The sequence below is a fragment of the Nestor notabilis genome, unplaced genomic scaffold, assembly GCF_000696875.1.
Source record: "Nestor notabilis isolate BGI_N333 unplaced genomic scaffold, ASM69687v1 scaffold15366, whole genome shotgun sequence".
NCBI lineage: Eukaryota > Metazoa > Chordata > Aves > Psittaciformes > Psittacidae > Nestor > Nestor notabilis.
The window spans coordinates 17,893-40,243 of NW_009932521.1; the positions used below are offsets into that span (position 1 = coordinate 17,893).

Sequence of the window (22,351 nt, forward strand, 5' to 3'; positions counted from 1 at the left end):
TCTTTCACGTGCTCTGTATCATGTGGGGAAAAAACAGCTTACAGAAAAGATTAGCTGTATTGTAAACATTGCATCCTGATAAGTCTTCCACATAATTGTGATTTCTTTTATTTTCTCCAGATTTTCCCTGAAGTCCAGCTAAGAACACAACCTACAAAATAAAGTGAAAAAGCTGTGCAGCTGAAGAAGCATCATTCTACTTGGTGAAAATGTCCCTTATTTTTTGACAACAACTAAAGGACAATGGGGTCAAACACACTTGGAAAGGCTGCAACATTGGATGAGCTTTTGAACACTTGTATTGAAATGTTTGGTACACGTTTTCAATATTTTACTTTGCTGTTCCTGAAGTTCATCTTATAACATAACCCCTGCTGTTCTCTGATTGAGCCAGTCTTTCCCTTGGCAAAAAACATTTCAGTTCTGTAAATTTTTCCATGTTTCGTTTTGGCCCAGAATCACGAGCCAGAATTTCAATCACATGCACACTGTATTAAATTTTCGTAATACAGATAATGCACAATGGCAAGTATAGTGTTTTTTAAAATGCTGGCCTTCACCAAAAGAAGTGTTTAGCTGAATTATTCAAGGAGTTATTTTTGGCATTGATCTTTGTCTTAAGTGGTTACACAGCTGCATTTCTGACTAGTCATTTTTTTGAAAGGTTTTCTGAAGCATCATGGAATAATTGACATGAATATGACTTAAGGCTCATGTAATCTTTTTACTCTTATTAAACTGTGATGTACCAGGTCTGAGGGAAAGAAGTGATGAAATAGACTTTGATTCATAGCACCATTAATCATGACATATGTCACATTGCAGTCAGATGAGTTCATGGATGGTCTTAGTTTGAAATGGGGCCTTAATTCACAAAGCTACATTTAGGTTCTTTTGAAATGCAGGACAGCTTTTGGTTGGAATGAGGTATTAATTGTTTTCCCTTGTGGAAAGAAACAAGTATCTAAAGGTGAGAGAGGTTAAATAATTGAGGGACAAACAGGTCTTGCTAGTGGCTGTAGTGAATCCCTGTATAAGCATTTCTCTAGACTGCAATCAAACCTGTTTTTCTAAAATCTCATGAAAGTATTATCAGAGCCCATATACTTACTGTCTGTTGGAAATCATGTCTCTCTTCCTTGTATACACACTCTCTGGAAAAGTGTAGTGCCTGTGTTGTTCCTGTTTCACACATGCATATAATCTAAAAGAGTGACATACAGAGAATAATCCAAGATTGCAGATGATGAGGAAGACTGATGGCCAGCTACCCTGCCAGGGAATAACTCTCTGTAGTTTCAGTGGCCATATTGCAAAGACACCTTGGTCTGTAAAGCAGCTGGAGATGGGACCCTGGGTGCAGATGTGAACTGCTGCTTTGACATTGAAGTAGTTGAGGCAGATCCCTTTTTTAATAATCTAATTGTTAACATAAAACTATAAAGCTGCATTAAAATGCTTATTGGAAGCGGTTGTACATAATCATCTCCCCACACTTTTGGTGGACTAATTTTGGTTTCTTTCTTTGGGTTACTGGCAGTCCCTTTGAATAACATTTAGAATAGTGCTGTCCCTGCCCTGTTGTTTTTTTGTTTTGGTTTGGTTTGGTTTTTTTGCTATGGCCCATTATCTGCACTTGTTTGGGTTTTTTTCCCCATAGATACCTAGCACTACAATCTGAAATAGCTGCCATTAAAGGAGCATTTTTGTGCTTTGGTATTATTTCCTACCTGTTTGGTAGATAATAAACCAACATTTCCACTTTCAATCTTTCTATCTGACTCCACTTACAGAAGAAAAGCTCCTCTCTGTTCGTGAATTATGTGGTTAACTCTTTCTTTTTTGCAGATGACAAAGGAAATAGGTGCTCCAACCATTTGCCAAGAACTTTTCTTTTAATGCACCGGTGGTATCTGCCTTCCACAGAGCTGGCTGGCAAGCTTCTGTCCACATATCCTTTCACAAAGTCTTGGAAATCAACATTACAATGTCAAAAGCAGATTGTTTCTGTGACTGCATGTAAAAATGTGTCAATTTATGAATGACAAATAAGGTTTGGAGGTGAAGTTTTTTCAACTTAAAACATGGAAGTCTGAGAGCTTCTTTATGCTACTGCTTGTGGACCTTTTCTGTATGTACAAGCATACTGAGGCATACTTTGCATTAACTTTGAGTAAGTAGAAATATGTGGCCAAGATTAACTTTTCAAATGTATCATGGCAGGCTGGCCTTTGACTAGTGTGAACTTTCAGTGGTAGCTAAGCACCTATATGTCACTTACACCTCTCAAAGAATTCGGTAATCACATTTTGTTAGCCAGAGCTGGCAAGAAACCCTTCAGCAGAATATTCAGAATAGTAGAATAGAGACATTTTTGCTAGTGCAAAAAATGAAGTGGCAGCCAGGAAATGGTCTTCGTCTCTTAAGATGCTGTGAAAGTGAATGAAATATCAGAGCATACTGTGGTTATCTCAAGAAGAAAAGTTTTATAGCGGTTTTTATTCAGCTGGCCTAGTGTTAGTCTTCTGTGGTTAAAAAGAGCATTACTAAATCAAGGCACACAAAGCTTTCTTTAACTAGCATACGTATAGAGATGCCAATGGGGAGAACTGCAATGAATTCAGATTAAAAATCTGTTACTTCATGAGGTAAGTATGCTTCTGATCCTCTAGCATTTTGGTTTTATGCCTCTCTGAATACTATCAATGTAATTTCTTCTTTCTGTAAAGATTAAAACTAAACCATGGAAATATAAAAATATAAAGCTTTGCTTTTTGGTTGGTTGGGTTTGGGTTTGGTTTTTTTAACTTGATCGCCAGTCCATAGCGAGGAATTAATTTCTCTGATTTGAAAACAATTAAGTTGAGCTGTTCAGACTTCAAGACACTTAGCTGCATTGAGCTAAAAAGCTGTTTGAAAACCTGTGGTATGATTTACATGATGTTTGAGTGTGACATCTCTTAGAGGAAGACTAGTTCAGTGCCACAGAGAGGAGAGACATATTTTGCTTCCAGATGTAATCTAGTATAGTAAAGTTGTCTCGGGGCTGTCAACTTCACACAATCCCTACGTGATTTATGGTGACAGAACTGTGTTAATGATGCCAGTTTGACTCTTTGACCATTACCGGTCAAGTATGTTCTGATCTCTGCACCGTCTCTGACCTTGTTTGTATGCGAAATCTTTTATGTGTGAAGCTGTGCTTGTGTAGGAACATGTCTCCATAAAAGAGAAAACATGAATTTTTAAGTTAATATGACATAATCTGCTTCCTTCAAACATTTTTTCCTCCTTCCTCTGGACTAAGTTATATCACTGTGAAGAAAGGCAAGGGGGGGGGTATTGATAAACAGGACTGACAGAGCCTTTTCCACACCCCATTTAAATAGCAGAGGAGACATCTTATTTACATGGTTATCATGGTAAAACTGTCACTCAAATTCACAGTTTTACTTTCATTTTCTGAGCAGACAGAGTGTGTCACTTGGACAAGGGCTAAGTGCAACTGTCATTTGGGTTTCCTGGCAGCCTGAATCAGGACATGTGTGTGTGCCTTTTGTGTGCGCAGTTGAGACATCACTTTAATTCTGCATTTCAGTACAACACTGCTGTGTTGTGCTGTGATAAGTTAACCAAAGGAAATTATATGATAAAGTGGCTTTTGCCACTTCAGTGTCACAGATAATTACAGAAGCAACAGGCTGAGGTAGTCTACCCATTCTGATCAAAGACCAGTGGGCCTAAAAGAAGTCCTAGTAAATAAAATGTATGTACATGTACGCAGACACAGAATGTTATGCCTGAATCCCTGGGCATGTCTGAACTGCTATCTTTGGGTTTCAGATACTGGATTTTGGAATTTCCTGCAGAGTTTAATTTGGATCTTGGGCTGGTTCGTTTGACTGAAGAGTTTCGAGAAGTAGCCAGCCAGCTTGGATATGAGGATCACATCCACCTCATTGATATCTCCAGCATGTAAGGATGTCAAGACCTTCAACTACTTTCTCTCTAACTCGTAGAATTCTAGTTCAGTGCAAAACATAAAAATGCTTAGGGCCATCTTGAGTGCAAAAAAAGCAGTTACAAAAAGATTATATTGTCTTCTAAATTTGAAGTTACTACAAATTTTAAATTCTAGTTGGAGTGTCAGAGTAAAGAAAAGATTCTTATCTGTGTGTAAGTTTTTAACATAAATGGGAAACAAATAATTTTGCTGACAAAACTAGTGCCAATTAATTGATTAATATTACCTTTTTTCCTATAATCTTTCACACAGAATGACAAGCAGAGCAGTGACTTGCATGCTGTGTAAATCTTGCATTTTCTCAGGGAAGCGTTTTTGTTCTTTCATCAGTAACCTGTTAATTTTTTTTTTTTGATGGCTTTCTGCATACTTGTTTTCTATGATTTAACTGGATACTCTTTAGCATTCACATTTGTAGTTTTATTGCATCAAAATGATTACACTACTATTTCCTTGGCACACTGAAGTGAAAGTTACCTTTTAAACATCACCAGACAGGCTTTTGTATCTCATCTGATTTTGTAGGTTTTCTTTTAAGATGTGGCATATGTGTAGTGATTTTTCCTTATTTAAAAATGGCATAGTAACCTGGAAGGACAGCACTATTATTCTCAATGAAGTTTGCAAGACTTCCTGCATGAACAATACCAGTGAAATTACATAAGTGTTGCCTCTTAAATCTTCATTTAAAAATATTATTAGCAAACTTTCTGCTCTCTGAAGTGCTTTTACTGTATATGGATAGAAATTATTCCATTTATTGCAAGCAAATGATTTGCCTTTTTGTCCATCCGCTTACTATTTTGTTAACTGTTTGACTGACTCTTTCTGTTGTTCCGTTATTTCATGGCCCTGTGATTTTACAGAGTAAGAATTAATCCTTGATATTATTCAAGTCTTTCTTTTATTTTGTATCAGAATTTTGTGTGACCTGTTCTTCTGTTTCCAAATAATTTTCTAATTATGACTTCCTGTATCATAGAGAACATTACCTGTGTTCAGATAGAAACCTGCTATTATTTATCATTTGCAGTAATGCCTCTGAAACTCTTCTGGTTACGCACCTCAATGGGTCTTACTCTGAGTGTTAGTTATGTGCTGGATGTCACAGATCAGAAAGCTCATGGTCTGTCTTTTGGTAATTTTACACTGTGTGTGCACATTGCAGGCTACACTCATATATGTCCATACAGAATTGAGAATTATACCTATTTTTTTGTTGCAGTCCTTCCTATGACTGGATGAGAAGAGTTACACAGAGAAAGAAGATTTCCAAGAAAGGAAAAGCCTGCCTGCTGTTTGACCATCTGGAGCCCATTGAGCTAGCTGAACATCTTACTTTTCTGGAGCATAAATCTTTCAGGAGAATTTCTGTAAGCCTACAGCTTTGTCACTTGCCATTAAGAGTCTGTCCTTGAAGAGTGTTCACATGGTTTAACATTTATGACTTTTTTCCCCTCTATGCTTCAGTGTAGTGTATCTTTATAATCCTTCATATGATGTACACAGACATGGCTGTACCAGCTCTTCCTTGATCTTTTTCATGACTGATGTTTTTAGTGACAGAAGTTTAGGGGGTTTTTTTGACAAATACTAGGCAAAAATTACTGCTAAAAGCCACTGCAACCATGTGTTGCTGCAATTGATTAAACTAGTATTAGTGTTCAAAATCTTCAGTTTCAGTTTGGGTTGGTTTTTCCTCTGAGAAAATAGTTAATTACTTTTCAGTAAACATCAGAGTCTTTGCAATGAACAATTTTTGAAGAGTTTGAAATATACATAGTCCTTCTGTAGTCTCTCTTCACTCCCAACCACTTCTTCATAAACTGTCCTTTCATTTGCCAACTTAGGATCAGAAGATAATTCAGGTTGGAAGTGTCTCTAGGCCAACCTCCTGCCTGAAGCAGGGTCAGGTTCGAGACAGATCATGTTTCCCAGGGACTTCACCAGTTGGGTCTTGAATAACGCAAGAGACTGCACAACTTCTCTTTCCTCATTTTCCCATATTGGCATTGAGGAAAATGCAGATACACTTGCTTCTTTTCACAGAGGATTGTACATGAACAAGAGGCAAAAATGGATGAAAATGAAAGTAGAAGCTAAAGCAAAACAAATGAGTAATCCAAATGCCAAAAGAAATGCTGATTTCTAATGGCAAATATCAATATGAAAAGGTCACATGATGCCACTGTATCTGGTGGCAAATGGAAGCAGTAAATGCTCAAGATGAAAAGTTCTCTTCAGGGTGGGGGGGGGAAAGACCTTTAAAAATGTTTAGGAGCATGAAAGAAATCAAACGACAAAACCAAGAAAAATATGTGAGGTTATTTGTTTCAAGAGAGGAAGGAAAGAGAGATCAATGAGGAGCTGAGACCAGTCTAAACAGAATCACTTTTGACATCTCCTAATAATGTTCAAAGATTTATTACTCTAGACTTCAAATCATGGGAAAACACCCTAGCACGATCTGTGCAAGGCTAACCCTAAACAAAGAAGGAGGAACAAGAAAAATGGCATGGATTTCTAACCAGACTTAAGATATCATAGAATCATAGAATAGTTAGTGTTGGAATGGACCTTAAGATCATCTAGTTCCATCCCCCCTGCCATGGGCAGGGACACCTTGCAATAAACCAGGTCACCCAAGACTCCATCCAACCTAGCCTTGAACACTGCCGGGGATGGAGCATTCACAACTTCCTTGGGCAATGCATTCCAGTGCCTTGCCACCCTCACAGTAAAGAACATCTTCCTTATATCTAACCTAAACTTTTAATTCCTTTGGGAATTCGAGAAAGAAAACTTCAGACCTGCAATTAATTTTCTTTTTTCCTGGTTGTTTCTAATTTGTTAATTCTTTGGCTTGAATTTTGCAATGTCAGATGTTTCTCTGTAACTAATTAGAGTTAATTAATCTTTTACTATTCATTATCTCACAGCTATGTAATTGTAGAATATGATTAATCTGAATCCTGTCTTTAGTTTTAACCATTTAAAAAAATATGGGGGGAAAAGAATGGAGGGGAAGGAAGGACAGTGTTAACTATAACAGAAAATATTTTAAAGTAACTGAACACTGAAATACTGTTTATCTGCAGTTCTGAGACAAGTTTCTGCTGTGTTAGAGTGTATGCTATCACATGGTCTTCCAGCAGGCAATTTTTGATCAGCTAGAAGACCAAGAAATGTGTGTTGGCTGACACTGCTAGCAAGCTAAAGTTATGTCATAAGCTTCTGAAAATCTGTCTTTAAGGGACAATGAAAATCTTTTTCAAACATTTAGGGAAATCTAATTCTTGGGAGCCATAGTTCTCCCATGTACAACCACGTCCGTAAACACACAGGGCAGGAACAATAACATCAAAAGGAGCAAGATTTATCAGAAGTAGCTCCTTGTGAAACAGAATTTTTTTTCCATAAGAAGAAAATGGATGCAGTTAGCTGCTTGGGATGCAGTTCAAGCTCATGTGAAGAGTGACAGAGCTTCTATGGATTTCAGTGGGGCCAAGATTTCCCTCTTTACAGCAATAATGAAATTGGCCAGGATATTGGAGAGGCATGAAAGCTCTTATTTATATGCTTCTTACTTGTAGCACTAGATAATTCCTATAGAGTATCATGCCATGAGGATATCAAGTCAAGCTACACAGAATAAAATGTTGTAAGTGTTGAGTAACTTATGGGAAAGATAATTCTATGGAAGTAGTAATCATGCTCATCATGCAGGCTCCTGTATTACCTCACACACAAAACCTGAAGTTTTAAGCTGGTATTTCCGCAACAACAAAAAAACTTTAAAGAAAGAACTGAGTTGCAGCAGGGTCTGCTGACCCTGAGTCTGTCACTTTCTAAACAAGAGGAGCAATAAAATAAGATTGGTTTCAGCTTGATTCTTAAGTTGTCCACTTTTTTACTGAAAATGCCTTCCCTTTGTTAGTTCACAGACTACCAAAGCTATGTGATCCATGGCTGCTTGGAGAACAATCTTACTTTGGAGAGATCTATTGCTTTATTTAACGGTATCTCCAAATGGGTCCAGCTCATGGTTCTCAGCAAACCAACACCCCAGCAAAGGGCAGAAGTAATCACAAAGTTTATCAATGTTGCACAGGTAAGTCTTACATATGAGTCTTTTTCTTCCAGTATAAAGCAATAACATAAATAGAGATTGCAGAAAACAAATGAACTGCATGCTCTTTGTGCTGTTTCCTCAGTGAATAGCCTGTTCAACATCACTGCACATTATTTGTTAAGGTGGGATGTTTTTTAGTTAGCAGACATAACTATAAAGTAATTTTTCTTTGTTGTATTCTAGTTGGCAACTGTCACTACTGTGTGTTTCTTGCGGAGCTAAGCTAACTAAATAAAGAAATTCTGACGCTGAACCATTCTCGTTTGTCTCCTGGTTTAATGATTTCTGCTTTAGCAGTGACAGATTGTCTCTTTTAGCTTGTTGTGTTTAACATGAGATAGCTGCCCACATGTATTTCCCTGACTTTTAATTATCCATAATCAATCTCTCCTCCAGAAGCTCCTTCACCTCCAGAACTTCAACACACTGATGGCAGTTGTGGGAGGTCTGAGCCACAGCTCTATTTCTCGTCTGAAAGAAACTCATTCTCATCTCTCTTCTGAAGTCACAAAGGTATGGCAGACTGAAATATAGACATACTGAGCAGGGCATCACCTCTCTGAGGTCTGATGGATTCTGCAGTGCAGGTGTCTCACCAGCACAATACTTGGATCATGGCAGGGCATCCACAAAGGCACTTTGGTTGCATTCCTCTTTGTGGAGAAGGATCAGCTCATGGAGATCCTCTGCTTGATTGCCTGTGCCAGAGAGGAAATTAACACTGTCATTACCTTGACATGAGGTGTGCTCATTTAAACCAGATTAAGGAAATGCTATGAATGCTTTCACAGAGACTTGCTTCTCTGGCTGTTTGTAGGACTGGAACGAAATGACAGAGCTGGTCTCTTCCAATGGAAACTACTGCAACTACCGCAAGGCTTTTGCTGACTGTGTTGGCTTCAAAATTCCTATTTTAGGAGTTCATTTGAAAGACTTGATTGCTGTCCATGTCATTTTCCCTGACTGGATAGATGAGAACAAAGTTAACATAGTGAAAATGCAACAGCTTTCCATTACCTTGAGTGAACTAGTTTCCCTGCAGACTTCCTCTCATCATTTAGAGCCTAATATGGATTTAATTAACCTGCTAACCGTAAGTACTGAGCATGTTTCAGTTAATTTCTGTTGTTCAGATGTTGAATGTCAGTAGGAATATTCATATCTATAGAGGTAAGTACACATTGTTATCCTAGTTTTGATTCCAGACCTGATCATGGGTTAAAATTAACTTGTGCTGCTTTTACCTATTAGTATGATTCCATGGTGGTACCTTTTAGTAATGACAGAGACAGCCATGGGCATCCTAGGTAGACAGCTGTAGGTATCCTAAAACCTTTCCAAGGCAATTCTGTCTTCACAGTAATCACTGGAAGTGTAGTTGTGGGTCACGTACATTTGATAATGTGGCAGTTTGACTTAAGATGGTGATTCCTGGAAAGGAAAAAAATCAAAGTTCAACAAAAAGTTCCTAGAACAGACCTTTGGTACATATCATAAAATGAATATTCTCCTTTTTCTTCTAGTATGTAGGTTTTTTCCTCATTTGTACGTATGAATAGAATACTGGGTTCTTGGTTTTGGTTTGGTTTTTTTTTTGGTTTTGTTTTGGGGTTTTTTTGTTTTTTTACAGTGGCTTCTTCATCTACCATATAAGTCATTACTCTTTAAATGTTTCTGTCCATCTTTCTGTTAATAAAAAAGTTTTACATTATAGCCTGGGGTCACAGAAAGAGAAGAAAAGCTAAGTGTTGCAGCCCAAAGCTGACAGGAACTGCCAACTAAAAATATTTGACCTTGCTCCGTGCAAATGGTCTTTTACCACGCTTGCTGCCAAAGTCACCCTGTTTCCAGAGCCTGAAGAAATAATTATTTCATTCATTGCTATGTCCTCCCTCTCTAATGTAAACTGTAAAAAATTTTCTCATCTTTAACTTACTTAGAGAAACTCCCCTTCAAAACTAGTAAATGTATATAGATGTGTAGAGTGCTTTTCATTTGCGTGTGCATCAGCTGACCCAACTGTTTGTTCACTTCAGCTGTTTTTCCATTAAGCCACTTCTATCTGGGCAAGCTTTTAGTATGTGCTTTATCCTGATAAGCAATGTGTAAATCTCTTGCCTGGCCTCCATCCCTTGCAGTGCTGCCTTTTGCAACACACTTAGCAAGTGCTAACAGCCTGGCCTGTGCTTGCTTGACAAGTAAATCATTGGGTGTTGGTTTGCTAGTACAAGAACTTGCACAAAAAGATAAAATGAGTATTTCATGGCCATGTAGGTATTTGCTCTGGTTTTTCTTTTCTTGATGGTGAAGCCCAATCAACTCTGGGGAAGCTGATACACTCAAGTGGTTTGAAAATGGTGATGTTGAGGCACTGGCACAGGTTGCCCTGAGAAGTTGTGGCTGCCCCATCCCTGGCAGTGTTAAAGACCAGGTCGGATGGGGCTTTGAGCAATCTAGTCGAATGGAAGGTGGCCCTGCCTGTGGCAGGGGGTTTTTATAACTAGATGATCTTTAAGGTCCCTTCCAACCCAAAGCATTCTATGACTCTGTGTTTGGGGAGGTTGTGTTAAGAGCTATGAAGTGAGAGTTTGGCTTAAAAGCTGGGACAAGGGCTCGGTAGTAAACTTCAGGCCATCTGCATAGGAGACTGCAAAAACTGAGGGGTTGCTCTAGTGATGCAAGTCCTCCTTTGTCAAATGTAAATGAGCCTGAGTTACATGGGCAAGAGGAATAAATGTGCCAGGACTCAGCTGCCGGTGAGCAAGAGTGTGTTACATGAAGATGGACTCAGTGCATGCTTGGTTTTAGTACGTGTGGTTCTTCCTCCTTTCCTGCCTTATCTGCCACACTCGCTCCAGCTCCATTTACTGTACCCAGTTTTGTGCCAGTCCCTGGCATCTGGAACCTGGAACTAAGAAGCAGAAGTAGTAAAAGAGGACCTAATCACAAGCTTGGCAGTGCAATAGAGAGAAAGAATAGCTCTAATGTCAGTTTCATCATAGAAAACTTACATTGGGTAAGGATGCTTAAGGGATTTCCTTACCTGCTGTGCATTATTTCCACATTGCTTTACTTCACAATGTGATAAAAGCCTGTGGGTAAATGTTTCATCACTTTCTGTGGACTGGAAGTGGATCTCAATCTCTCAACAAGACTACAATGTATTTATACTAACTGCATTAGAACTCATTTGGTGCCACCATTTTCCCCCCACTATTTTTAGATCCCAACTGCTATTTATCTAACCTGCTCTGAAACTATATGCAAATGACTGGAAAGTCCCAGTCATTTGCACAGTCTAGTGAAGAGAATGAGAAATATCTAAACAATCAAATTGAAAGTCACCCTCCCTAACTTGTGTTCAGTAAGTTCCACTTACCAAAGAAATGTTGTGCCTTTCTGATCACACCCCCACCCTCCTGAACACACCCTCCTCCCCCCCCCGCCAGAATTGCTTGGCAACATACCACACCAATGAAAGTCAAATTAGAATGGGAACTGCCACCTGCTGTGAAGGTTGTCCTAGGAAAGCTCCTGATAGGCTTTATCCAGCAGAGCAAACCTGTAAATAAAATATAAAATGAAAACTTATGTAAATGAACAGTCATCATACTTGTAATGTTTTTACTAGTATTTGAAACTTCTGTACTAGATAATACCTTGTCCACTGTGTGCTTACACGTGCCTAATCAAGTTATAACTGCCACTTATGATAAGGTCAGATAGTTCAGGGAGCGGGAGATACAAACTTGCTCAGTAAATACCAATGAATTTCCATCCCCAAACCCACACCTTGCTCATCTGGCCTGCTGAGAAAACTGCTCTTTAGCAGACACAGGACAAGGCCTTTTGAACTAGCAATTCTGCTCTCAGTCTCAGCTTGACCTGGTAGTATCATGTGCTCCAACTAAGTTTTGCTTATTTTATACCACCAAGGAACGTAAGAATTCAGTCACTGAATAATTAAGTACATGAACAATATTTGTTACAGCAGTTGCTGGATCCACATTATTTTTAGGACAGGTCCTTAACATTTCTGTGTGACAGCAGCATGCCAGCTGGGTGAGGGAACCTGCAGCATGCTCAGGCTTTCACTGGTGCCCATAACCAAATTATGAATTTCAAAAATCAGTGTAGTGTTACAGCTAGACAAAATGAATAATGCAATATCTAGACATCTCTAAAGCCATGTGTTTGCTCTGTCTCCTGTCTTACTCATTGAACAAAATTCTACCTAAAAGAAGGTGGTGGTTCTTAGAGGTGGTTCTGCAGTACAGTGTGGCTGGTCCTGCTTCTGCTTGTTTCTAATTCAGCACTTCAGGTCCTTTAAAAATAATCTTCTGTCACAGTCATTTAGTCAGTAGTAATTCTATCTGCCTGCTGGGAAACATCCTTTTAACTCAATCTTAGCTTAATTGGGGATTTGCAATGTAAATGGTAACTTCAAATCATGTCAATTACTCCAAAGCCAATTAATGTAGGGACATGATCACAGGAAACATGCAATGTTCATTTCCTCTCATTGCAAAACATTAGCTACAGTGTTGATTACTTTTCTCCTTCACCACTCCAAAAGAGGAGGATTTTACTGCAGACCTGCAACAGCGCAAGACCCCAGCTGCCGAAGTGAAACAAAGATTCACCTTACTTTAAGCGTACTCTCACCTCTTCTTCTTTTTAAATAAGTCCTCTAGGGAAAAGAATGAAAACATGGGAGAAAAAGCTTTCATTTATCTAAAAGAAGCTGAAAGGGAATTTGCCTTACTTGCAGAGAGGGGATCAGGAACAGGCCAAGCTGGGTTAAAGTGACTGAAATTGCTCTTCACGGGGCACTTTGCTGCATCAGCACTGTTGCCAAACCTGGTTTGCCTCTGTAGAAGAGCTGCAGTAAGCTGTAGAGCTGACTGTTCTCCAGGAACAAAATTTGAGCAGAACACAATCTGAAGTCCTTCTAGCCTAGCCCCTTTACAACATCTTTGCTGAAGGTTTTGTATTCACCAGGTAATTTCTCTGAGATCTCTCATGACCACTGAGCTGCTAGAAGAAAGTGTTTTACATAAGGGTGGTCTACAGTGCCAATGTCCCTCTTTGAAGAAGATCAGCATCCAGCCCCTCTCACTCAACATGTTGGGATGCAGGTTGTGACAGCCCTTGAGTACAGTGCCTGCTTGGCTCAGTACAGGTGTGAGCAGCAACGTGTGCTCACCAGTGTCAGTTACATTAGCTCTTGTGAAAAGCTGCTTTCCCAGCATCTGCACCTGCAGCTTTGGCATGAAGCCTGGGCTCTGAGCAGCAAAACTTTTGTTTAGCTTCAGTGGGAGGTATATGTCTTGTAAAGTAAGCTTACAAGCATGGTATTTCCAATCCAGTCTAATGACCGTTACTGGTTTTACCTCTTTCTTGCATACAGCTGTCTCTGGACCTCTATCACACTGAGGATGATATCTACAAGCTCTCACTGGTGCTGGAACCAAGGAACTCCAAATCTGTAGGTCATCTTTTACTGCATTTTGACATATTGCTTATTTTGTCTGCAGTCAGTTGATTACATTTTCTCAAATGACAGTTAATGTGCTTCCTTATTTGTATTCACATAAAGCTTTTTAGTGTTTTGCCTGCATAGTAAACACAGTCAATATTTGTAAGTTTTAGTGCATATTGGAAGAAGTAAATAGTGAAACATGCCAGACTTCATTACTAATTATTTCTCAAAAAACCTCTGCAAGTTCTGGAAACCATAGTTCTGCTTTATGGGAAGACACCCTTTGTAAGTTATGTCACTGCATGACCATTACTTCATTTTCTGGATGCTGGTGCAGTTGTGTAAAACAACACTGAGTCCAAAGATTTGTTTTAGGTAAGGCACAGCATTAGCTGTAGTGTTTTAAAAGCTGGTTTGCTTACGTAGAATTGCCTGTATTTTGGGCTCTCAAGCAATGTTTAAACACCTTAGAATAGATATTACTCTTTTTTAATGTGTGCAACTAAAGATAATGCTGCATTGGTACATTTTTTCATTATGCTTTGCAAGTCTGAGGATACAGATAAATTTTCTAATTAATAGCTGAATTTCATTTACAGGATTACTCTCTGCTGCCAAAGCTTGGGTTTTTCCTCTGAGCCTTTCATTGGTGCATTAACAATTATATGACCTATCATATGCAGCACATGATGCTCTCAGGCCCTTTCAAATCTCAGCCCTTTCAAATCTGAGACCAGCAAAAACTAAGGGTGGCTGGAAATGCTTAGCAGGGTGTGAGGGCAGAGTCCAGTAGGCTGAGGTGATTCATTGCAGTGCTTTTTATGTTTCTGAATTATTCTTAAAAGCAAACATAAGAGGTAGAACCTCTTAATTTCCAAGTATAGGGCTTCTCAGCCCATATCCTGGTCTGCATCAAAAGAAGCATGACCAGCAGGTCAAAGGAGGTGATCCTGCACCTCTATTCTGCTTTTGTGAGACCTCACCTGGAGTATTGTGTACAGTTCTGGTGTCCTCAACATAAAAAGGACATGGAGCTGTTGGAACAAGTCCAGAGGAGGGCCACGAGGATGATAAGAGGACTGGAGCACCTCCCATATGAAGACAGGCTAAGAAAGTTGGGGCTGTTCAGCCTGGAGAAGAGAAGACTGCGTGGAGACCTCATAGCAGCCTTCCAGTATCTGAAGGGGGCCTATAAGGATGTTGGGGAGGGACTCTTCATTAGGGACTGTAGTGATAGGACCAGGTGTAATGGCTTTAAACTTACACAGGGGAAGTTTAGGTTAGATATAAGGAAGAAGTTCTTTACAGTGAGGGTGGTGAGGCACTGGAACAGGTTGCCCAAGGAAGTTGTGAATGCTCCAACCCTGGCGGTGTTCAAGGCCAGGTTGGACAGAGCCTTGGGCAACATAATTTAGTGCGAGGTGTCCCTGCTCATGGCAGGGGGGATGGAACTAGATGATCTTAAGGTCCTTTCCAACCCTAACTATTCTATGATTCTCTGGGTTTTAAGATCATTTATCACTCTTGGGGACCAGTTTTAGGACTTTGTGTATGCGCTTTCAATGGTGGACAATGAGCAGTAGTAAAGAAGCTATTGAATATTTCCGTAGTCAACCTTAACTCAGTTTGAACACCTGAAATTTCATTGCTGAGTCTCCAGTCCTTGCTGGGTATGATTTGACCATAACAGTTGCCATTTATCGCAGTTATTCTGGCTCCCTTGTACTCCCATTACTGCCAGCTGAGTTGATTTGTCACAGCTCTGTGCTGTGGAAGGATTAATGGGCCACTACTGTAGAAGAAGAAAATTATCACACTGTTGCTTTGATCTCCAGCTTGAGCATTAGGAAGGACAAAAGCAATATAAACAGTGCTATGAACTTCAACAGTACCCAGCAATTGTGGGAGACTTCTGCGTAACAATCAGTGAATAACCAGTGACATTGAGCTGTTGCAGCACCCTGATGGGTAAAAAGCTACAGCTGAATCGACAGAAGCCAGACTATTTGAAGCATACTTTTCTTTGATGGAATGCCAAAGCACACAAGCTGTATTAGAGGGGAAAGAATCTGCAGAGCTTTTGTATGCAGAAAAAAATTGCCAAAGGTGACATGACAGCGTAGTCATATCATTCCAGCTGCTTCTTATTGTTGTATGGATACAACTCCTGTGCAGGTGCACTGCAAAGGAAATGCCTCATGCTGCTGTAGTCATTTTGGAGGCAAATCTGTTAGCATAGGAGCCTGCTGTTAACAGGGGCTCGAGCAAGACCTTCATTCCGCTAAAACTGGGAGGAGAGTCTTCAGTCTGTGTAGCAGCCTAAAAAAATACTGAAGACTGACCGTCCAGTACAGCATCTCCCTGTCACACTGTCCTGCTTTTCTCCGAGCATTTGTTATCTTCTTGTTGGGAGCTTTTACTAGTGCAGCTATTGGCCTGGTGCAGTTATGCCACTGAAAACACACACACTTTTTCTGCATTGACTAGAATTTATTTCAATGCCAAAATAAGCAAATGTTCACATCCATCTTAAAATGCTTTTTCAGTCTTTGATACCATTTATGCTTGTGCTGGTGAAACAGACAGGAGATGCAGGCTGAATCAGAACAGCATGACCAGACACAGTATTTCTGAACATTCAGTAAATTCAGCTGGGTAGTCTCTGAACACTGGTTAGTACCTTTCCTCCCAGCATACATTTCAAACACAGAAATAAAATTATGGTTGTTCATACGAGCCTATGAGTGAAATAGAAGAAACCAACATTTCCCTTTGGCTAGTGGGCAGTAACATGACGTTTTCATTGCAACTTGTCAAAAAAACTCATAAAAAGTGAATGAGGCTTCAAATGAAATAGCCCAGAAGACAGAGGAAGGCTCCAATGGATTCAGACTCTTTCTGCCATTGTGCAGTCCGACCAGCAGGAGTTAGCTCTCTGTAAGGCCTTAGTCTAGCACACTCCGACACTTTGATACTGATGCTTTGATTCCTTTTAGTCTTAAGATTTTGTTAAAAGAAGACACATTTCATATTTCTGCTCTGACCATAGCTGTAAGAATATTACAATACTGGTATGTTACATGTTATCACGTAGCATGTCATCTTCAAAAGATTGCTGTATTTCCACATATTTTTAGAGCAAAAGCACTTGCCAAACTGTTGGTCTGCCACTGTGCAGTGACATTAATTTTAGGATTAAAAGATTCTGTAAGTACTTTTGGCATGTAGAGCTGGATGTCTAGGTTTATTGTATTTCTTGCTGGAATTGAATTATGTTCATATAGTGATTATTTCCCAAACTTACTTGTGCAGGTTAATAAAGCAACCCACTAACACATCCTTTTTTTTTTCCTATAAAAGGCAGTAAATTACGACCTTACGATCATTTTTCATCTCAATGCCAAAGTCTACAATACCTTCGTTTTACACAGTAATAACTGTAACATCTTTACATGGCTTAATTATCTCCCTCTCAACTCACACCAATTTAATGGGAGATGGGTTTCTTACTCAACAGCTAGTTCAGGGGCCTTTCTGAGGCTGTGAGCCATCTCCTTTCTGATCCAAACTATGCTGAATTTTATATGCTTGACACTGCTTCACCTGTTAGCTGTCCAGTGGCAGATGTAAGGAAAGGCTAGTATGCCTTGCAGCATTTTTCATGCTAACTGCTGATTTTCGAAGTCTTACCTGAACCTGTGTTCAGGTTTGTCCTGTATTTTCTACTTGAACAAGCTGAGCTGTGTGACAGAGCTCCTCCCAAAGCACTAGAGTGGCGGGGAGGGAGTTGGGCTGCATGCTCTGTGCCTCAAGTGAGCTGTCAGCTACTGTTTTGTTAAGACCAAGCTGTTTACAAAATAAAATAGTCTGACTGGTGTTATCTGCAAAGCAAACAAAAGGTTAGCCCCTTTCTGCTCAGGCCGCCTGGATGAATTAAGATGTTCATCGTGGTACATCTCAGCTGGAAACCAGTGGGATTGCAGAGCATGTGTCTTCCATTGCTTTTGCATCCCACTGTCTTCTTGGTGCTGCAGAGAGCAGGAGGGTTAACTTATTCAGGCTGCTGCAGTCCCTTGCATGGCTTCTGGACACAGTCTCTCCAGCAGGGAGTTGGGGCAAGGCTGCATTGTGGTGGAGAGTTCCTCGGGGGCATTACCAGGAAGGGGAAAAGCAAGTTTCTGGACTTACCTGTCTCTGATGTCTGCCGTCTCTAGAGACTGTCCTTCCTTCCTTCCCTCTTCGTCCCATTCTTGTTGCTGTTGAACCCTCTAGAGGTAGCAGTGAGGAAAGTCTGCCTGGTTTTGCTTCTGAGCTTGCTGTGTATTGCCACTGCCAGCGTTAGCTGTGAGGTGCCACAAAGAGCCCAAGTGAAGCTGTCAGCAAAGGCAAGCAACCCTTTAAAATCTTGCCTGATGCTTTGCTAAGCACATTTTTACAGCACAGGGACTCCAGTAGTCTGTGGTTGTAGCTCTGACATATAGAACTGCTTTTAAGGGGAAATTTGTCTTCATAATTCAGATTTGAAAATCTCTGTGTTCTGATCCATTTTTCAGCAGCCTACCTCCCCGACAACCCCGAACAAGCCAGTAGTGACACTGGAGTGGGCATCTGGAGTGGTACCAAAACCTGACCCTACAGTCATTAACAAGCACATACGAAAGCTGGTGGATGTAAGTACTTGGAAGAATATACTGGTCAAAGAGAATAATAGGTTGGATATTGTCATCATTATAATTAATTACAAGCTTTTCAAGGGATTGTTATGGTTGGGATTAATTTCAGACATCTGATAAGAAATTCGAGCCTTTATTGATACATTCAGAATTATTTATTTTATTCCTGCAATCAGATATGGGATTAGTAAGCAGGTTTCTGGATGCAAAAGTGCAAACATTCAGAAACAAGGACTCACATGTTACTAGGTCCAGAGTAGTTTTCCAGAAACCCTATATTGGTTTTCAACTTGCTGTTATTTGACTGTTCAGAGCATATTATGTATGGTAAAGATAGCACTGTGTTGGTATTGCTTTAAAAATACAGGCATGAGGTCATGGAGAATTACATCTGGGATCTTCCAGCATGAGTTTGGAAGGTGATGTGTTAGGTAATGCAAACAAAACTGAACACTACCACGTTCATTTGGAGAGACTGAGCCTTGTTATGTTGGTGTTTAAGGGACTTCTAGTGATTTAAGCAGCATCCAGGGGAACCAGGAATGTGTTATAGGTAATGAAGCAATATTTCCTTCTGCTTTTTACAAATTAGTAACTAAGCCTGGGAGGAACTGTTAAATTCTGACCTCATCCGTGTTATAGATCATTAAATGGATTATGTTGTTAAGATAACTTAAAGTCTCCAGTTGTCTCACTCAGACTTCAAATATATCTTGTGTTTTACTTTTTGTACATGATCTTATTTTTTAAAAGTTTAATTTTTCTCTTAATGTGGGATGCCAGAACTGCATGTGCTGTTCCTGCACTGCTTTTGTCAGTGCCATATGTGTTGACAAAAATCACTCAACATCCAAACCTCTCTTTGATAGCTTGTTTACCTAAGTCATGTGTTGCAACTCTTTAATCTTTCCATAATGTGCTGGGTGGAGGGGTTGTTCTTGTTCCAGAGGTGGGGAGATGCAGTCCCCCATTCCACAATTTTGGCCTGGTTCAGGAAGTATGATCTTGAGTTTGACAGGATTAAAACTTGTTTTGGGACTGTTACGGATACAGCTTGCCAAAAGCTCCACACCACTCTGCACAGCTGTCTTCATTTTGCCAATCTTTGTCATTTACTAGCTGCTTTGAGTTGTGCTTTAAGGCATTGTTTTTATTGCTAGGTGTTGAATACTACTTGGGTTTATGTATTGGTTCCTTCTTGCTAATGCATTTTTGAGGTCTGCCGATCATTGCTTACAGATCATTTGACAGGTGCTTAGAAATTGGCTTCATCACCTTCTCATTAAAATAAGGACAATGCAAACACCTTTCGGAGGTCTCAGTGTATTAAATTCTTGTCTTTGTCAACCAACTCTTAATCTAATGAGTTTGTGCTTCAATATATGGCTTTCAGATAGTCATTTTGACTCTGACACTCATGATTCTCCCATCAGCATTATGTGTAGCTGTAAATGCCCCTTGCACATCTTTGCAATCAGTAACACAGAATTTAGTACTTCCTTAGCAGCTAAGGAGGGCTTCCATTAATTTTATGCAACCTTTTAAATTCGATCCCGTGTCTGTTTTTTCTTAGTGATGGGCTGGGGTACGTTGACGGGAGGGAATGGATGTCATATGCAAAGTGCTCATAGTGTGGGTATCAAGGTATTAGTGAATGAATCAGATTGAAACAGTACTGTGGCAGAGAAGAGATGACCAACTAAAAGAGAAGTGAAGCCAAAACCACCTGAAATACTCATGGAAAAGCTGCTGTTGAGTTGTTTTTGGTTTATTTCTTTTTTTGTGATTAAAAACATACATAATGAAGCAAAGGGAGTATATCACATGGGGCAGAATTTCAGTGACATTTCCAATAAAGAATTAAAAAAAAAAAAGCAAGAATAATGATGTCTGAAGAGGTGTGGAGGACCATCACTAGATGAATACTGAGGTCAAGTTTTCTTTAAAAATTAGCCATTTTTTTACTCTACAGTCCTGTAAATATGCATATTGAAGTACAAAGTAGGAATAAAAGGAATAGAACAAGGCAGCAGAGCATCCAACTGGTAATGCTGAACATTAAGTTATATGTAATTATAGGATTGAAGAACTGGTATCAATTCAAGATAGGCTAGATCTTAAGACAGTAATTTTTTATTTTTTATTTCCCCTCAGTCTGTCTTTAGGAATTATGACCATGACCATGATGGCTATATTTCTCAGGAAGACTTTGAAAGTATAGCTGCCAACTTCCCCTTTTTGGACTCTTTCTGTGTGCTGGACAAAGACCAGTAAGTTTGGAGGTTTATTTGTGGGTTGTGGTTTTTTGTTTCTTTTCCTCTATTTAAATATTCATGAAAACTAATTATTGAAGAAATAGTGTCTCACAAGCTTCTTGTGTCTGACATCTCACTTAAGGAACAGAGGATCACCAAAGGCTGAATTCTGTTCTCATTTAACTTCTTAAGCTGTAATCAGTTCTATAAGCTCACCTATGCTGGAGTCCTGCTTTACCTGGTACCTTAAAAATGATTTATGTAGTAGCTTTATGAGGAATTCCTGCAGAGTCAAGACCCCTAGAGTACTATCAAATTACAGTGGAAATGCTGTATCCAGACCAGGCATCAGAATGATGAAACACATAAGTTGAGTACATTAGAGAGGAAATGGGTGTATGTAGTGGAGGGAGGGTAGCACATTTTCTAGGTGATATATATATAATATGTATTTCCTAGCGAATTGGGTTTGATAGTTCTTGTTGCCCAGAATCTCTTTGGCTCTCAAGGCTGGAGGTCAGCCAAGGGCATAACTGCTTGGTCTGTGTGAACAATAAGTCAAGATTCTGAACCTAATGGCATGATCTGTGCTCTGGTACCATGAGCAGGTGAGAAACCAAGGTCCATGCTGTAAGTTCTGTATTTGCTCTTTTATGAAGAGTAAGAACCACCAAGCTCTAAGGGGTTTCTTTTATGCCAGGACTGTTCCAGCTTTTTCAAAGATGTGTGCTGCATGCTTTTTGCAGTGAGAAAATCCTGAATTGTTCAGTGCTATGAGCAGTGACAGATACAATCTACTTTTCTTTCCCCTGACAGAGATGGTCTTATAAGCAAAGAGGAAATGATGGCTTACTTTCTGAGAGCTAAATCACAGTTCCAGTGTAAAATGGGACCAGGGTTTATTCATAACTTTCAGGAGATGACCTATCTTAAACCAACTTTCTGTGAACACTGTGCAGGATTTGTAAGTATGTCTTTAATAATAGTATATCTCAAACACACTTTTTTTACTCTTCAAAGTAGACCAGGTGAAACTGGCTCCATGCATTGTAAAGTCCCTTGGGCAAATATCTCATTGCATTTCAGAAGCACAAAACTTATGTTGTACTCATGTTGTAGCTGTGCTATCCAGTTTTGTTTTGGTGGTTCCTGAAAAAAGTTGCATTTGTAAGAATTACTGTTGCAGAATGTGTGGGGGAGAATAAAATTCTGTTAGCTAAAGGATATTAGACACTATATGAATGGATTTACTTGGTTTATCTTAAGGTCTTTAATTTGGCTTGATTTCCCATGTAAACAAGCTCAAGGGAAAATGGGTGTCTGGAACAGAGGATGTAGATGAAGCAAAAGCAGTTCTTTCTCAGGAAATTGCACATGGCAACATAGCATGTTCATAATTCTCTGAATGACCATAACAGCCTTAATCTTTTCTCTATTGAATTAACAAATCTTCTAATTCGGTCAAGAAATCAAAAGACCTTCCAGCAGTTCTGTACAGTAAGAACTTTTTAATTTATTTGTTGGGGTTGGTTTTTTTGCTTTTTCTCTTAGCCATAACTTACCAGACGCCACCTATTAGAGTACTTTGTACATAGCTTGGAAATAATGGGTTTTGTGAATACTTGTGTTGCTTGCAAACCTCCTCCAACTTTTCTATTTCAAAACAAGTGTAGTAAAGAACAAGGCATTACTATGATTTAAAAGTTACTTCAATGCACACACTCAACCAAAATTAAATGTCTACATATAGACAGCCAAAGCAATAAGGACAGAGGGCCATGTCCT

General features: G+C 39.5%; 1 protein-coding gene across 1 annotated transcript in view; it reads left to right on the top strand.

The window, feature by feature from the left end:
* The first annotated feature begins 243 nt into the window (after positions 1 to 243).
* The window catches only part of RASGRP3 (RAS guanyl releasing protein 3 (calcium and DAG-regulated)), a 28,686-nt gene continuing 6,578 nt past the window's right edge, over positions 244 to 22,351 (top strand). The window contains exons 1-12 of the mRNA XM_010016443.1: positions 244 to 313; positions 1,849 to 1,951; positions 2,586 to 2,648; positions 3,844 to 3,975; positions 5,250 to 5,397; positions 7,962 to 8,135; positions 8,553 to 8,669; positions 8,974 to 9,249; positions 13,567 to 13,644; positions 18,192 to 18,308; positions 20,466 to 20,581; positions 21,383 to 21,530. Coding sequence (XP_010014745.1) covers positions 244 to 313; positions 1,849 to 1,951; positions 2,586 to 2,648; positions 3,844 to 3,975; positions 5,250 to 5,397; positions 7,962 to 8,135; positions 8,553 to 8,669; positions 8,974 to 9,249; positions 13,567 to 13,644; positions 18,192 to 18,308; positions 20,466 to 20,581; positions 21,383 to 21,530 — 1,542 coding nt within the window. The remainder of the gene's footprint in view (positions 314 to 1,848; positions 1,952 to 2,585; positions 2,649 to 3,843; positions 3,976 to 5,249; positions 5,398 to 7,961; positions 8,136 to 8,552; positions 8,670 to 8,973; positions 9,250 to 13,566; positions 13,645 to 18,191; positions 18,309 to 20,465; positions 20,582 to 21,382; positions 21,531 to 22,351) is intronic.